The following is a 15,232-nucleotide window of genomic DNA, read 5'->3' on the forward strand; positions in this document are numbered from 1 at the left end:
ATGTTAGTTAGCATTCTCGCAACATGGCTGTAAAGTACGACAGAACCAGCTCTAACCTCTAAGCTTTTCCTGGCTGGTGTCAACACAGCACAGCTGTGGTCTTAGGTTCTGAACCATGTCCTCTCTTGACCTTTGACCTCTGAACATTCCATTAACTTTGTGCTTCCTATGGCTCCCTCTCTATAGACTCAAAGAAATGGAGGACTTCCACATTTGTCAATCCTCCTCATCTACAGTGGGAGCACCACTTTAGTGTGCATGCTGTTTGCCAAGGGAGTGATGTTTCTTCATTTCTCTTTCAACTTGCCTCCTCGTTTTTCTAGAAAAATAAGCAGCACAAACTTGCTCCAGTGTTTTTGGCCTTCTTCTTCAAACCCACTGGTTCTTAGACCTTTCCACTAAGGGGTTCATCTCCCAAGAAACATTTCAAACAAAATACCAACCACGATGAGCATCTCACTTCTAGCAGGTGTGATACTGAAAGGATACTCTTCCAAAGCATGGTAAAATTACCTGCTTTCTTCCCCTATACTGCGGTCCCCCAAAAGGTGGCTCTTAACCATTCAGATAACAATTCATCTGTTCACACAAACACACTGAGCTGAGGAACACTGAAATACCAAAAAGGTGCCTGGCATGGTCCCTCTCCTTTGTGAAGATATGCAAATAGGTGGTGCTTTGAGTATCCAATGCATAGTGCAGACAAACCTAGAGACTCCAAGGCAAACTGAGTACCAAGACTGATAAGTGCTTGATGCTACAAGGACCCATGCAGAGAACTGTTCAGGTGGGCAGATTCTTTTTAAGGGCACCTTCCTAAACAGGCCAGTCTGCTTACTGAAGTCCTAAATCAGAGCTGTTTGGGGGGCTAGCCAGACACTCCAGATATTCCATAGTTTGAACTAGCATTATGAAATATCTTTCCTGCCCATCATTTCCCATCTTGGGATCAACCAGTAATAAAGGGTCATCTTAGGATACCCTGATGGGTCCGTCCAAGAGGTAGCCATTTGTTACTTTAAAATGTGATGTTTTGAAGACTCTGAGGCTAAATGACCACTTGGATCATATCTTTTATTATATAAGTCCTATCACATTCCTAAATTATAAAAACCCCCTGATATCTCAGGGCAAAAAGCCATATTCTAACATGTCCTCAGAGAGAACATTAGAGTGCAAAAGGGATATCTGGCCCAGGCACGGTGGCTCACGCCTGTAATCCCAGCACTCTGGGAGGCAGAGGCAGGTAGATCACTTGACGTCAGGAGTTCGAGACCAGCCTGGGTAACATGGTGAAACCTCATCTCCACCGAAAAATACAAAACTTAGCTGGGCATGGTGGTGCGTGCCTGTATTCTCCAGTTACTCCAGAGGCTAAGGCAGGAGAATCGCTTTAACCCAGGAGGCAAAGGCTGCAGTGAGCTAAGACTGCACCATTGTACTCCAGCCTGGGGACAGAGAGAGACTCCATCTCAAAAAAAAAAAAAAAAAAAAAAAAAGGATATCTGTTACATTTTTTATATTCCTATAATTGGCATACACTCACTTTATAAAAATAAAAATTTGCATAAGCAGACAAATTTATTTGAATTAACACATCTTTCACATGTGGGTGCTAGATTATAAAATCCTAGGGGGTGGGATCCATCTCTTAGTTTTCTTACAAAGTACTTGCTAGAGCTCTTTGCTTGTAGCGGGTCCTCTACACAGTTCACCCTTGGACAACACAGGTTTGAACTGCATCAGTCCACTTGTATGCAGGTTTTCTTCTGCCTCTGCTACCCTTGAGATAGCAAGACCAACCCCTTCTCTTCTTCCTCCTCCTCAGCCTACTCAACATGAAGATGACCAGGATGATGACCTTTATGATGATCCCCTTAATGAATTGTAAATATGTTTTCTGTTCTAATGATTTTTTAAATAAAATTTTCTTTCCTCTAGCTTACTTTATTGTAAGATTACAGCCTCAAATACACATAACACACAAAGTATGTGTTAATCGAATGTTAGTAGTTACATCTTTGGGGAGTCAAAAGTTATACATGGATTTTCATCTGCATGGGGTATCAGCACCTTGAACCCCCATATTGTTCAAGAGTCAACTATACAACTTATTAGTATTGTATGAAAATCCAAACTTTTCAGAGATTAAATAATGTAAATCTTACCCAAGGTCTGTCTCTCATTATCTAAATCATTACTGAGATTATCTAAGGAAAGATTATCACTTATGTCACTGACATATGAGTCATCATCAGAAATCTATGGGAAAGAAGAAATAACATTCATTAGAGTTAGAATAAACAAGAGCCAGATTTTCATAAAACCCTTACTCTAAATGATCAAACATGTTGAGTCTCACACTACAAATACTCTTGGGTACTGTTTTCGTAAAGGTCCGTATACCAATCTGCCAAGGAGGTGTTCACAACAAACACCTGTTCTTAAAATTCTTACACATTCTGAATTAGTTCTCACAAGGAAAACAGCAAGCAAGCTCAAGACTGTTATTATAAAGATTCTTATTAATTCTGACTGCATTTTTAGAATTTATTAGTGTTTGAGTAGAAGAAGTTACAATTTGTCTTTGAGCTATTTGTGTAAAAAGTATCTTCTATGGGAATTAATATATAAACAAAATGACTAAGTCTGTATTTAAGGGGTAACATTATTAGTACACACTGTTAACTATAATAACTCTTATTCAGGAAAGGATAATTTTTATGCATCAATTTAAAACAAATAATGCTATAAACCAATATTACAATAACCATATTATCATAAAAATATAATAATTATATATTATAAATCAATATAGGTCAAATTCCATGATTAAAAAATATACAGGATGCTAATTTCCTTCTCTATAGTAGACACATTATTAAATAGGTAGAAGTCAAAATTATTAACCTGTACTTGAAAAGAAGTATAGCACTTTGAGAGGCTGAGGCGGGTGGATCACTTGAGGCTAGGAGTTCGAGGTCAGCCTGGCCAACATGTGGAAGCCCGTCTCTACTAAAAATACAAAAATTGGCTGGGCGTGGGGTGCACGCCTGTATTCCCAGATACTTGGGAGGCTGAAGTACGAGAATTGCTTGAACCTGGGAGGCAGAGGTTGCAGTGAGCAGATATCACACCACTGCACTCCAGCCTGGCCAACAGAATGAGACTATGTCTCAAAAAAAAAAAAAAAAAAAAAAAAGAGGCCAGGCACAGTGGTTCACACCTGTAATCCCAGCACTTTGGGTGGCTGAGGCAGGCGGATCACCTGAAGTCAGGAGTACGAGTTTGAGACCAGCGTGGCCAACATGGTGAAACCCTGGTCTCTACTAAAAACACAAAAATTAGCCAGACACGGTGGCACGTGCCTGTAGTCCCAGCTACCTGGTAGGCTGAGGCTGGAGAATCACTTGAACCTGGGAGCCGGAGGTTGCAGTGAGCTGAGATTGCACCACTGCACTTCAGCCTGGACAACAGAGCGAGGCTTTGTTTAAAAAAAAAAAAAGTATAACAAATTTAACACATCAAGTTACAGAAATGAGAAAATATCCAATGCTCTCTACTTTTACTTTTTCTTCTCACATATAGTATCATTTTATACTTTTTGGGTATGAGTTATGGGAGAACTCTCAGAATATAATGACTAAAAAGGGCAACTGAGTTTAGTGTTTCTGATGATGGATTATTTACTGAACAGATTAATCAGCAAAGCAACAAGAGAGATTTTTGAGGCACCTTACTGTAAACATTGCTCAAACCTCGTTTTCTGAAGAGCTTGGAGATAACAGAACTTCCTGAGCATCAAAAAACTCTGAAAGGGAGTCAGTGATGGAGAGTCTACTTTCATTAGAAAGCTGATGAACTAGAGCTCGGTTTTCATCTCTGGAGTTTTCCTATTTGAAGAACAAAACCAAAAATGTATACATTTAGAAACATTCTCAAGAGAAAGAAAATAAATGGTTTAGTTGTACAATACACAAGGTCACAGGCCCATGCAAATAAGCAACTCAAAGCAGAAGTCAGCTCCAACACTGAGATGCGAGCCTCATGCAAAACACAAAGTTCTCCCCCAATATGGGCACCTCACTTACAGGCACTATCACTTCTCACACACATGCAACAAATCACAAGGCAAAAAACAACTGTCCAGGTCACTCTTTGTTCCATTTAAAAGGGGAAAAATTCCAGTGCTCTCTGAATCATATCCTCTTATTCGCTACCACTGCTGGATGTTTCTTTTTATATTAAAATCTCCTCTGCATTGCACTGAATTCATGTCCTTACATGGCTGGTTCAGAGCAACATAGCTTTCTTCTGCCCCTATGCTCTCTGAGGGAACAATATGCTGCTTTTGAGGTGTCCCTTGACAAATACACAGTGTGTTTTGGTCCAGAAGCACCCTGGTGGCAGATCATTTACTATTCATGGATGAATGATGTAAGTTCTCTTTGTCTGTCTCTTTCCACCCACAATGACTGCAAGGAAAGGAAGTCCCCAGTCCTCTTTATAAGCCTCTGTACAAATAACACAACAGAACATCATTGTTTTCTTATCTCGCATGACCCTCCATTCTCCACTCCACTGGGTCTGGACTTTCCCTCTGGGGAGGACTTAAGTCCTGAGCTGGCCATGGCAGGATATAACAATGAACCAGACAAGGTTTGTGGACTGAATGAATGGTGAGAGAACGCATCCAACGCACATCAGACCAGGCCTGTGGAATAGACAAAGTGCTGGCAAAGTGGAGAGACTGATTCTGATTAGGGAGATTTTGTTTGAGGAGGGCTTCATAGAAGTGGCACTTGAGGAAAAAGAACAGATTCAGGACAGGATGATTTGATTTCTTTCAATCAGAGTAGACAGGTAGTAGTAAAACCACTCGTATTTTTTATTGGGCTAACAAAGGAGTTGCTTCCACATCATCCAGAATAATTTGGGGAAAAGGCAGATTATATCTTGCCCAGCAATTGTCTGAATTCAGGATATACCCCTCAGTCTCATAGGGAGGGGATGCTATGACAGGAGGGCCACAGCAGATTTTCGTAATTAATAAAAGGCAAGTGGTCCCTTTACAAATTGCTTGCTTCAGTTTATTAATATGTATCTACAAACTGTTGAAATAGATATCCCTTTCCTAAATAAGGCATCTGCCCAAGGTATTAACAATCCTACCCATTTTAATACCCATGTAGCCTTCTGAAAACCAAGCCTCTTCTCTACCCTAACAAAGAGATCACTTTAGAATCTATAAGTATCACAGCTGTTAACTTCAAGGAAAAGGTCTCTCTCCTCAAAAGAGCCAGGCATAAAGCTATTGAGCTTGAAAACATCGTAAGGAATAGCTTCTTTAACACTCACTCAAACAAGAGAATAGTCCTGTGTCTTCCGTGTGCTCCTGCCACAAAAGATGCTCATCATTTATTTACTTGTTCTACTCATTAATTTATTACTAGTCATTCCTGCCATCTCTGTATCTTCCTCCTCCTAGACTGATGGGTCCAAAGATTTCCTGGCTGACCAACACTGAAAATAATATTCCTAGCCCCTAGCCCTTTCTGGCATCTTCTTATATGTACTGTAAACTCACCAGCACTGCTGCACCCCAAGTCTACAGCATGGTGCCTTAAACAACTCAGGACCTCATTTGCTAAAATATTAACCCAGTCAGTTCAATTCAGTAATTTCCTTTCACGTATGTAATGCATGACTGGTTGCTTATCTATTGTTTGCATTACAAAAAGTTAAATCAAGCGTGGCCAACCTACAGCCCGGGCGCCACATATGGCCCAGGATGGCTTTGAATGTGGCCCAACACAAATTTGTAAACTTTGTTAAAATATTATGAGATTTTTTTGTGATTTTTTTTTTTCCTGGCTCATCAGCTATCATTAGTGTTAGTGTATCTTATGTGTAGCCCACAACAATTCTTCTTCTTCCAATGTGGCCTAGAGAAGCCAAAAGATTGGAAACCCCTAAATTAAATAAACAGAGAAAAGGGAGGGAAAGGAACATTCATAGCTCACACTATAACAACCACTACAAGCATTCTGACACATTTCTTGTGCAGTAATTGTAATCATGCTATTTTCATATCTCTATGTATGTAATTTTATAAAGTTCGCCCAAATAACATTGCAAGATAGTTTTTTTTTCAAAATTAAACTGTATTCTGAAAATAAAAATAGGTATTCAAAATAGAAAAATTTAAAAAAGCAAATTAAATAAATATCACTTCAAGTCCCATTGAAGTCGATATGAATGTGGAAGTGGACGTGGCCCCTATTAACTTGCTGGTATTTTCATATTAAAATATCTGTGTACAAATTTTATTTTGAAAAACTGGGATAAGCAGTCTACATATTGTCTGCTCCATTCACTAACCATTATATTGTTAATATTTTCCCAGACCATTCAAAATTCTTTGAGACAATGAACTGTAATTGATAAATATTTTATTATATAGTGTCACAGAGTAATAATAAAATTAAGAATGTTTACAGATTTGCAAAAATGGTTTAGTATGTTTGTAAATATGTCTTTGCTTGTATCATGTTATTTCTTAGAATCAATTTTTGGAAGAATTATTAATAACCTTCAAGGCAAGGCAAAATATATATTACCTAATTACACCAACAAGTAAGGAAACCTCTGTTTTTTCTATATTAAGGGTACTGCATACCATAATTTAGAAAACTTTTGAGCTAATCTAATTGTTTTAATTTTCATTAGGCTGAATAGTTTTTCCTTTTTAAAAAACAAGCTTGTAGAGATGTTATTCTAGGGAGAGGCTGGATGAAGGCTGCATGGGACCTCCCTCTGCATTTCTTTGTACTTTCCTGTGAATTTACAAATATTGCAAAATAAGTAAAAAAAAAAAAAAAAAAAAAAAAGAAAACCCATACCTATCTGTATTTGTGTGTGTGTGTGTGTGTGTGTGTGTGTGTATGTGTGTGTGTGTGTGTGTGTGTGTGTGAATTATGGCCTTTTTCCATTTACTTGTTAAAGTTTTAAGTTACTTGATATTATTTGTTTATTGGTTACATATGAAAAACATTATCATTGATTTAGCATTATCTCAGTCTGTCAATTTCACTGAAAATATTTTTCCCAGTCTATTATTTGCCTTATTGTTTTGACACACATCACTTTTTCCTAAAAAAAAAAAAAATAGATCTAATCAACATTCCTTTTGCAATTTTTTTCTATTGCAACCCAATTTAGAAAATCTTCCCTACTCTAGCAGTTTGATAAATATTTACATTCATATTTTTCAGTTTGAATTTTTATATTTAACTTGAATTTGCTTTTGATTCATTTAACATGCAATGAGAAGATTTAAACTTCTTTTTAAATTGCTTTCAGCAGGGCATGGTGGGTGGTGAGTGCCTATAATCCCAGCTACTTGGGAGGCCAAAGCAGGAGGATGGCTTGAGCCCAAGAGTTCAAGGTCAGGCTGGGCAGCATAGTAAGACTGTCTCCAAAATAATGGTAATTAATTATAATAATGTAATAAATTTCTTTGAGCTGTGCCAACCTAATTTATTGAATAATCCACCCCTTTCCCATTGGCTTTTGATGCCTTTTTGAACCATAATCTTTATTTCTTTTATATACAAAATAACATCTATGCTTGAGAGAGTTATTCTGTCCCATTCTTACCCATCATCCCTTATTTTAACTGCTGGAGCTTGAACGAGTGTTTTATTTTCTGGCTTGGCATACCGCTCTTCATTATATAGCAGTGTATACTATTGAGAAAAGGATTGCTTTGGCCTCGTTAGATGTGAATTTAAATCTCAGCTCTGTCTAATACAAGCTGTATGTCTGGAGGAAGTTATTTAACCTCTCTGAGCTTTAGTTCTCTTGTTTCTCAAATGAAACTATCACCACCTACTTCATAGAGTCATGGTTAGGATTTTGTGAGGTAATGTATTCAAATGCATGCCGATATAGCAAACAGACATTAAAAGAATTAAGTTCCCTTCTCTTTCAGACTTTTCTTTAAAAGTTTTGGCCTTTTTTAGTCTCTTAAATGGACATTGGATGTAGTATGGTGTTACCTCCCAAAGTCACTTGCCCTTTCATTTGGAATCTGAAATAATCAAAGAACTGATAACTTGATAATATTAAATCTTCACATTCAGGAATATAAAACAGGAGAACTTGGTAGGCTGTGGGGGTAATTTCTGATATTAAAAAAGGTGGGTATTTTAGAATTCAATTAGCCAGGCCCAACACCAAAGATGGGTAATACGTGTGGCTAAAGAAAAGGTAACGAGGCCAGGCGCGGTGGCTCATGCCTTTAATCCCAGCACTTTGGGAGGCCGAGGTGGGTGGGTCACAAGGTCAGGAGATCGAGACCATCCTGGCTAACACGGTGAAACCCTGTCTCTACTAAAAATACAAAAATTAGCCAGGCATGGTGGCAGGCGCCTGTAGCCCCAGCTGCTGGGAAGGCTGAGGCAGGAGAATGGTGTGAACCCGGGAGGCGGAGCTTGCAGTGAGCCGAAAAGGTGCCACTGCACTCCAGCCTGGGCGACAGAGCGAGACTCTGTCTCAAAAAAAAAAAAAAAAAAAGAAAGAAAGAAAGAAAGAAAGAAAGAAAAGGAAACGAAGTGAGCAAAGAAAGTGAGAGTTCTAAAAGGAGAGCGCCTTGGGCTGACCCCATTGGTGAAGACTGTCATTTCCCAATAGAGTACCAGAGGTAACCGGGAGTTACCGAAAAAAAATTAACTGGAGTCAAGTTTTCAGTCTGGGAGGCCATTTTCACTTACTTTCCTACTTATGTCCTGAAGGCAGCAATAACTTTACCTTTGCTGGGAAAGTAAGCCTGAGTCACTCCATGATAAAAGGGATAAAATAAGGGAAACAGAAAATTTCTGAAAGAGGAAATAGATAAGGTGACAACTGCATCACTGATTCAAGACTCAAGAAGGCTGTTTTGGAAGGTGTGCATTTGAAGGATGTTATTGTTACCTCTCAAGGACAGTGTATAGCATTTCAGCTTTCAGGTATGCTACTTTTAAGATCAGTTTAAAATATGCATTTTAAATATATAGTTTAAAAACATGTATTTTAAAAGACTTGTGATTTTGGTTTCCTTTCCAAAACACAAATAGTTCCAAGTAGACATACCAAGCATAAATTCATAAAAGCATAAATGAACGTTATGTATTTAACTACCTGTTAAATAAGTAAATTGTGATAATACTATTTAAAAGGTAAATACTGTCTGAAAACATGCACAAACTCCAGATAATACCATAGTACATGGCAGCTGGTCAGTAATGGCTGATCCTGGCCATGACTGGGTCCTGTTTTTAGCCAATGTGCAGACTCAAAAGAGGGCCTGCCCAGGCCTAAGGTCAAGGCGCCGTAAGTAATGTTTAGGTGCTCAATGCTGCAGGTGACAGTTTAGGTCTGGGCTAACATAACTGAAAAGTGACCTCTTGTGGGTAGCGCTTCTATAAAAGAATGTCATACTTAACCACTAGCATGTGCCTCAGAAGTAGTAAGAGACCCACAAGCTTCTGCCAGACAGAGGGTGAGGCTCATGGGAGTGGATGGGCCTGTCCACACATGGCACCATCTTGTCTCCAAATGGGTTCGGTGCCCGGAGCTCTACAGTCCATGTACTGACTGACTTCAGCCTCAACTCGCCTCACCACCCCGCACAATGGCTTCCCAAGGAGTGAAGGTGTGTGAGGGGTTTGTTTTCTCTGAGGACAGAAAAAGAAGGACGAAACACTATGATTAAACATTACAAACTTCTTTTAAAAACTTACATAAACACACACCTCTTGTCTATTACCTGCCTTACATTTTTTATTTTAAGTGTACTCAGTCTAATTCATTTGTTAATAAAAATTTAGCATATCTGAAGCGGCATTTAATATAAAAAATAGCTTAAAAACAGTTTTTACTTTCATTACTCTTTCCTACTTATTTTTTGAGTAACCTACTTGTACTTTTCTGAAATTTCTCATTTTAAACATGCAAAGACTATTTTGGATAAACATCCCTAGTCTTGAAGAAAGACTTTTTTAAACATACTTTTAACTGACCAAGAGACACTTTAATTGTAATGAAGTATTTTTTTTCCCTCAGAGTGTACAGCCGCATTCTATAAAAGAAAAAGAAAATCACAGAAAAGGGAGAAGGGAACAGCCACAGAGAAAGGGTTAGAGGGGAAGGAGGCTGGCAGGGAACCAAGATACTGCAGGTCAGAGAAACGTAGGTTTCTTCAGTAGTAACAAGAGAAAATGTTTATCTCTCTATAGTTCCCACTCCAGTACCACTTAGTGAAAGGGGTGACATTTAGGAGCGAAACAGAAATATAAAAAAAAAGAGAGTTCAGGGGAAGGGAGCAGTTTAAAAATGCAATTAGCAGCATACGCTCAAGAAAGCGTTTGAGCCCGAGACCCCAGTCCATGACCTAGCTGTGGCCAGCACCCAGAGGAGGAGGGCAGAGAGGTGGACAGCACCCATGAGGGGAAGCAGGGAGGTCGTGCAACGGGACAGATGGTATCACGGGAGCGGGCGGCAGCTGGGGAGACATTACCAGACGAGAAACCTACCCACCTCTGCCAGATTGTCACCCGACTTGGCGACAGCGGGGGAGTCGAGGAGCAGAGACTCGGCATGGATTCTGCGTAAGCGTTCTTTAAGATCTGTGTTTTGTGCTAGGGCCTGGAACATGTTAAAATAGTGGGGCTCTGTTAATAAATGGATGTTTCAGAAAAGCACAGCAGTGGGCCCTGCAGGAGCGATCTCTAAGAGCTTGATGAAACTCTTAGTGACGTGGTCTGACAGCGCACTTTCTGGACTTTTTCCTTGAATGCTCTCCAAGAGGATACTGGTTCTGAGATGCCTGGGAGATGACAAACCTGGGCTCTGGAAATGATGCTCTTTTTCTTTTCTCATTGCAGACATGGAGGGAGGGTTGGTAAGTGCAACAGAGAGGGAAGTCACAGACACTGTCGGCTTCTGATAAGACCAGTGGTTCCACAGCATCTCCTCCTCCTCCCCAACTGTCTGGAGTCTCTTTGGCCAAATCCCTTCCTAAGGAATCCAGGCTTCTATCTGCTTTGAAGAATATGCTGGCCCCACCCCTTATGATTGGACATATTTCAATGTTACTTAATTATCATACCCATTGAATCAGATTTTAGAAAGTGTGCTGGAGGCCGGGCAAGGTGGCTCACACCTGTAATTCCAGCACTTTGGGAGGTGGAGGCGGGCAGATTACTTGAGGTCAGGAGTTTGAGAACAGCCTGGCCAACATGGTGAAACCCCATCTCTACCAAAAAATGCAAAAATTAGTTGGGCATGGTGGCACACACCTGTAGTCCCAGCTACTTGGGAGGCTGAGGTGGGAGAATTGCTTGAACCTGGGAGGCTGACAGATGTTGCAGTGAGCTGAGATTGCGGCCTGGGTGAGAGTGAGACCCTGTCTCACAAAAAAAAAAAAAAAAAGAAAGAAAGAAATAAAGAAAGTGTGCTGTGTGCTGGGAAGTAGGACTTTGTGAAAGATTAATTTTACTCTTTTCCAATATGGGTATTGATTGTTCTATTCATTCTTCAGGACTAAGGCAATTTATTTCAAAAAAGAAATGAGTAAGCCTCACTTACCTGCATAAGGGCTTAAGGACCATGGCTCTGGGAATGGGTAAATGTGAGATGAAAAGCAAACCTGAGACTATGCCCCCAGGCCTCCTTTATATTTCCCTGGGCAGGGATCATTCCTTATCTCAACCTCTCAACTAGGAGGAAAGTGGCTGAAAGGTAAAGGAAGCTGTTTCCTTCACGCTGATACTCCTGTGCACTTCATGACCAACTCTTCTCCAATGGTCTGTCTGCGGAAGGGGGACAAGTTCTCCTGACTGTCTTCCCAGACACTCACACGATCAGCTCCACAGGTGCTTGCACGCAGATTCAGCCTATGTGTCTGTCTTTCTGACTCTTTTCTAAGAAGCTCTGAGCCTTCTGCATCCACCAGGGCCTGCAGGACCGACCTGCTGAAAGCATAGAAGGATGTGGTACTGCCTAATCCTCTACCTGGATCTCCAACAGGGATGCTGGCTTTGTTTTTCAGTCCCCGCAGAGCATATGGGTTATTTGAAAATCCTTGAGGACCACTTAAGAAAAACTGCACAAGAGCTAAGATCATACAGCCACATATAACAATCTCTCTGGAGCACTCACTTTATTCTGGCCAATGACAGTGGTAGGGAGGCTAGAATCTTAGTACAGCCTGAAAATTGTGCTATTTTATTAGTTTTTCTTTCCTTTGTAAGCCACAGGCAGAAGGAGAAAACATGGCAACACTGTGCATACAGCACCGACATACCCATTCTGATAACTCTGATATGGTTCTAAAAATTTTATTTTCAAAAAACAAGTCTTAAACCCCAATTGTGAATCCAAGCCAAAAAGGAAAGAAAGGATCATTCGGTTTTATCTGAAGTTTCCAAAATCGTGAATATGGGTGAGACTGAATTCCTTAGTGAAGGTGAGAACAGCCTTGGCCTAGGATACCACAGCCAAATAGGTCTCAGTGGCCAAACAGGCAGATTGACAAGATGAGGCCAGGCCTCTGTGGGAGGAGGCAGGGAGAGGAAGATCATGGGGAGAGGGACCTTGGAAGCCCATCAGAGATACCTTTTGTAAATGCACTAAAAGCTAGCTTAATGAGAACAACAAGAAACTTAGGGAAAAAAAACAAAAACACTTTGCTTCTGCTTCTCTCAAACCAAAATGGCACCAGTGTATGGCTGTCTTGTACAATAAAAAGAGGGCGATTCTATCTGTGACCTTAAGACAACGTTAAGACTCTTCTTTATATATGGAGCAAGCCAATGTTATTTTTAATTTCTTTTGAAGATAGCATACTTGGAATGGTCCATCAGTGAATACTCCTTACATATTCTACAACAACTATATGTGCTACTGGCAGAGGATTTATCACTAACATTATATCAAGAGCATCACTTTTCTTAGCAATACGATAAATAGAAAATATGAATCAACATTTTCTAGTTCTCTCAATGCCTGTGTTGGCTTCTGGTTACAAGATCCTAAAATTTATCTCCCCTACCTGACCTGAAATAGAAAATTCAGTATTGCTTCAGATGGCAATTTCATATGTGCACACACTCTTTCTCTTTCTAAAGTAGGAATTCTAAAGTACAAGAAAAGAGTAAAAGCAAATCAGTATGCTATTTCAAAAGTTCTCTAGCCTCCTGATAGATTCAGGGTAAAAAAAAAAAAAAAACGGATAACTTTATTCAAATAGAGGTAGGACATGGCACTTTAATGGAGCCTAACTATTCTGAGGAATTAATTGAAACTGATGAAAAAAGGAGAGAGAATGAGTGACAATGGCTGAGAATCATTTGGGAACCTGTCAGTGATTTTCCTGTTACTATGAAGGTATAGTGATTGCCTGACAGGCACTTTCATGTGACTCATCTCTTTGTAGCCACAGTAGGAGGGCAGGGCAGGGAAGCTAAATGTCTTGTACTATCCAATCAAACAAAATAGCTCTCATGTCTTTGAAAGAGTGGTAAACAGGATCAGTGCTTTGCAATAGTGAAGATAAGAGCATGAATTGGAAATTTCACTCTGCCACCTGTCATTTGGAAAGTAAGGCTAAGCTTGTGGTGTCTCATGCCCATAAAATTTCCTCCAAACTGTCAGATTTTGTAAGCATTAACAGAAAAATGTCTGTAAGACACGCACACATACACACAAAAACGTACAATAAAAATGTTAGAGAAACAAAAAAATTAAGATCAGTCAGAGGAAACCAAACTTATAGAAGGTATCACTTAATAAAATACTAGCTATTAAGATTTGGATAGGTAAGTTTTGGTGTTTCAAAGAAGCAGATTTGATGAAAGGTTAGAATATAATTTGGATAATTTGGTTTTCTCCTGAATTTTCAACACAATCATGGAAATAGAAATTACAAACCACTCATGAGCCTGGACACATCTCAGGCATTCCTGGATGCAGACATGTAACTTACGGACGACAGGGCATTCTTCAGACCAATGACCTGAGCAGACGGGGAGGAGGAGGCATCCTGCTCCATCAGCTGCTTCAGTTTCTCTCTCTCCGCTGACATGATATTAAAAGCTGACCTTAAAGTGAAGTAAACTATAGAGATAGAATCATTATAAAAAGGAATAAGGAGGCATAATTAAAAACAAAATACAGAAAAAAACATATCTCTTATAAAAGAAATAAGCAAAGTAACAGCCCTGAATATTTTGAGTATAGCAAATGTACATTCTACCTTGACTTTTAAAAAACACATTTGCCATGTAGAACACTCTAATGTAAACTAAGGCCTCTGGATGATGATGTGTCCACGTAGGTTCATTGACTGTAAGAGATGCAGTACTCTGGTGTGGGATGCTGATGGCGGGGGGACGGTGCCTACATGGGAGCAGGGGGCTTATAAAAGCTCTGCACTTTTGGTTCAATTTTGCTGTGGACCTAAAACTGCTAGAAAAAATTAAGTCTATTAAAATTAACTCCCATTCACACACATCTGGCAATTCTAAGGCCCCTATCCACTGTAATGTCTCATGACTTTATGACTTATCATGAGGATTTTTTGACACTTGGACTTTGCTTCTAGATCCTCAGTGATCAGTGTTTTGTTTTGTTTTTGTATCCCCAAAGACTGGAAAGGGTTAAAAACAAAGCTTATTGGTTTTCCAGGGGAAAATGTTAACACTGCAGCGGAAAAATTAGACAGCACCTTTATCAGGTGATCAAAATTAACTATCAGTGAGAGTCAGGTGGACCATGTGCCTCTAGGTAAAATAGGCTGAAAAAGACACAACATCTCCTTTGGTGTATGCCAGCCAGGGCTATGTAATCTGAATTTGATCATGAGGAAACATCAGACAACCCCAGAATGAGAAACATTTTATTTTTAAAAGTTGGCCTATACTATTCAAAAGCGTCAATTTGACGAAAGAGAAAGAAAGGGTGAGGAACTGTTCCCAATTAAAGGAGGCAAAAGAGGAATGACAATGAAATTGACTCAAGGGGCAACATGGTACTGAAGGCATTATTGGGATAACTGACGGCATTTGAATGTGGGAGGTAGAATAGATAAAAGTTGTTTCAATGCTGTATTTCCTGAATTTGATTACTATACTGTGGTTATATAACAGAGTATTCCTATTTTATATACTGAAGTATAAAGCCATAAAGA

General features: G+C 39.6%; 1 protein-coding gene across 12 annotated transcripts in view; it reads right to left on the reverse strand.

Moving 5' to 3' along the window:
* Positions 1 to 15,232, reverse strand: part of OSBPL3 (oxysterol binding protein like 3) — a 185,170-nt gene that overhangs the window by 42,124 nt on the left and 127,814 nt on the right. For 7 of the 12 annotated variants that reach the window (XM_003807924.5, XM_003807923.5, XM_034963823.3 and 4 more), the window contains 4 exons: positions 14,030 to 14,160; positions 10,582 to 10,689; positions 3,759 to 3,893; positions 2,169 to 2,262 (listed from right to left, as the gene is read on the reverse strand). In XM_003807924.5, the coding sequence (XP_003807972.2) occupies positions 2,169 to 2,262; positions 3,759 to 3,893; positions 10,582 to 10,689; positions 14,030 to 14,160 (468 nt within the window). The remainder of the gene's footprint in view (positions 1 to 2,168; positions 2,263 to 3,758; positions 3,894 to 10,581; positions 10,690 to 14,029; positions 14,161 to 15,232) is intronic. The other 5 variants (XM_034963824.3, XM_063605651.1, XM_003807926.5 and 2 more) reach the window with 3 other exon arrangements.

Source organism: Pan paniscus, chromosome 6, assembly GCF_029289425.2.
Source record: "Pan paniscus chromosome 6, NHGRI_mPanPan1-v2.0_pri, whole genome shotgun sequence".
NCBI lineage: Eukaryota > Metazoa > Chordata > Mammalia > Primates > Hominidae > Pan > Pan paniscus.